General features: G+C 37.3%; 1 protein-coding gene across 1 annotated transcript in view; it reads right to left on the bottom strand.

Annotated features, from left to right (window-relative positions):
* The window catches only part of LOC122262161 (uncharacterized), a 20,166-nt gene that overhangs the window by 6,241 nt on the left and 11,425 nt on the right, over window positions 1-2,500 (bottom strand). The window contains exons 2-5 of the mRNA XM_086554401.1: window positions 2,187-2,500; window positions 1,775-1,891; window positions 1,495-1,607; window positions 1,104-1,231 (exon numbers count right to left, since the gene is read on the bottom strand). The exon at window positions 2,187-2,500 is cut by the window's right edge and continues 830 nt beyond it. Coding sequence (XP_086410527.1) covers window positions 1,104-1,231; window positions 1,495-1,607; window positions 1,775-1,891; window positions 2,187-2,500 — 672 coding nt within the window. The remainder of the gene's footprint in view (window positions 1-1,103; window positions 1,232-1,494; window positions 1,608-1,774; window positions 1,892-2,186) is intronic.

Here is a 2,500-nt window from a genome sequence, read left to right as displayed (position 1 = left end):
GCCAGGATGACCTTTTTATCTTTTTTATATTCTCTTTATCATTTGAAAGCTAAAGAGTGAGCTGCATCATTTTAAAATCTCTCCACTTTATAGAATTGTTAGATACAGAAGTATATACGCGAGCTTTTGTGTTTTAACCTGAAGAAAAAGGTGGGAATCAACAATACGAAACAAGATGGATTTGAAATGTTGCTAAAATACTAGATGGTACATAATTAATATTGTGATAATAATAAAGATAATGCTCCCAATATACATACTAATTTTGATAAAGTTTCCATTGTGCAAAAGTAATCAATAATAGACGTTTACTTATATAATAAAGATAATGACAATATAAGTAATAGTAATAGCAACTGCATTGATAATGATAATAACAACAATGATAATAATAATCTCGGCAACAACAGTAATGATAATACCAGCTGTCTAGCCAATATAGAATAGTCTGAAATAAATAAAACATAATTCAGGGAGGACAAAATCATGGCAGTATTAGGCTGAAAAGAAACTGAGGCAGGAACAGACTATATGAATTTTGTGCTACGTTTCATAAAGTTTCGCAAGGTAATTGTAATAATAGTGAAAAAAAATCATAATATTGAAAATGATGACAGTAATGATCTTAAAAAAGGTGAAACAGCTAGGCCACCCATATGTAAAATCCGGGGAAGTAAACTATCGGAAATTTCAATGAAGTATAAGGGTAAAAAATCATATTGTCTACTTCACTTTACATTTTACAGTAAATCAAATTTGAATTGAAGTAAGATCAGTCATTATCCTCATTACAATGACAATGAACACCGGGCTGTGATCCATTCATTGCATCAAGATAGAGTTGCCCTGAAATTTATCATTTCAAAGTTCAAAAATCATAAAACTAAATCAAGTCGACTTAGAAAAGCCTAAAAACTATCAAGTTTAATATAAGACTGGAATTGCAATGGATTGTAAAAAAAGATTGTAATCAACTGAACTCATAGACCCCAGAATAGGTGCCAAAGTGATTAAATCACAAATCACAAAATAATATGTTCTGCCAAAGTTAATGTTCTCCATTCTAAAAAAAAATAAAAAAAATAAAAAGCAAGCAAGCATACCTAGATATCTCGACTCCCACGAACAGATGGTCCTCGCTGAGTCGTTCCTGAAGGTGTTAAGAACGACGTCTACGTAAGCAGCGTGTGAGGAGGTGAGAGCTACGCTTGGTCCTTCTCGACCACAATACCTGGCGGAGGAAGAGAAACCGTAAGTATTATGTAAAGATCTTTTGATATTCCAAAGTTAGAGTGAGTGTCAAGTTATGTCAAGTTATGTCACTATCGAAAGGTCCTGTTTCACTTTTTTGCTGAAGTTGGACTTCAAAATTTGTTTGAAAATGATTTTTTAATATCTCAAAAAATTATGTCAATTTTATCCCTCAAATCACTCCTAACATTACTCTAATCATTCTCAATAATCCTTTCAACACAGAATAGGATCCGAACGTACCTCGACCAATCAGCGTCGTTGATGCGGATGGCAAGGTGGTCCCGCATGCAGTTTCGCGATTTGCGGATGCGGAAGTGAGTGCATTGCAGTTTCCAGTGGCTTCCGGGGGGAGTCTGTAATATAGGGGATGTATTAGGAAGCTTTGATTAAGTTTCCATGTACTTCTGTTTTGAGTCATGTACATGGGAAAGTGTGTGTTTTCAGATAAACAGAAAATAAACACGTTTTATAGAAGCAAGCCAATGTAATAACGAGTTTTCCTCTTAGCTCAGGTACTTACTTTAAATCTCCAAAAGCAAGAATTCCTGCCACCAGTTTTCTCCGGGTATCCAGGGCTAGTGAACCGCCCCCGATCGGCTGTGATTTCGCCTCCGCAGTGGCTTCTGAACGAACGCACCTGGAGAGAGAAAAGAAGGAACTGTCAACGGAGTAGTTACTGAATGTGCTACTGCTCAGATAAGCCTAAGAGTTCAAATGTGTGTATGTATATATGTATATATATATATATGTAATATATATATATATATATATATATATATATATATATATATATATATATATGTGTGTGTGTGTGTAATATATATATATATATATATATATCTTTATAATCATACACACACGCATACACACAATATTGTGTGTGTGTGCTTGCGCGCGCTGTAGATTAAGATAAATGCATAGCTGTTACTGACCTTAATCACGAAGTGCTCTCGTCGATCATGACTGGACGAAGGAATTGACGGCGCCTTTTCAGACTCTGGCTTGGCAGGCTTCGGGTCCAAGAAGCCGAACGTTTTCGAGGGATAGTAGACCTCCTTGGATCCCTCGGGAATGTGCTTTGATGGCTTGTGGGGGATAATTTCATTGTGGCCGCGAGACCGGGGCGAACTGGTGACCGGATCGCGCTGGGTTTTCGTGGGCGGCGTGGGTCGGGCAGGTGGGTCGTGGCGCGAGATGGTGACCCGATATTGCTTTCTTCGCGAAGGACGACCTCGACTCACCGTGT

The sequence above is a fragment of the Penaeus japonicus genome, unplaced genomic scaffold, assembly GCF_977035675.1.
Source record: "Penaeus japonicus unplaced genomic scaffold, GWHDUDI00000001_assembly GWHDUDI00000029, whole genome shotgun sequence".
Taxonomy (NCBI): domain Eukaryota; kingdom Metazoa; phylum Arthropoda; class Malacostraca; order Decapoda; family Penaeidae; genus Penaeus; species Penaeus japonicus.
This window is presented reverse-complemented; position numbering and strand designations above follow the sequence as displayed.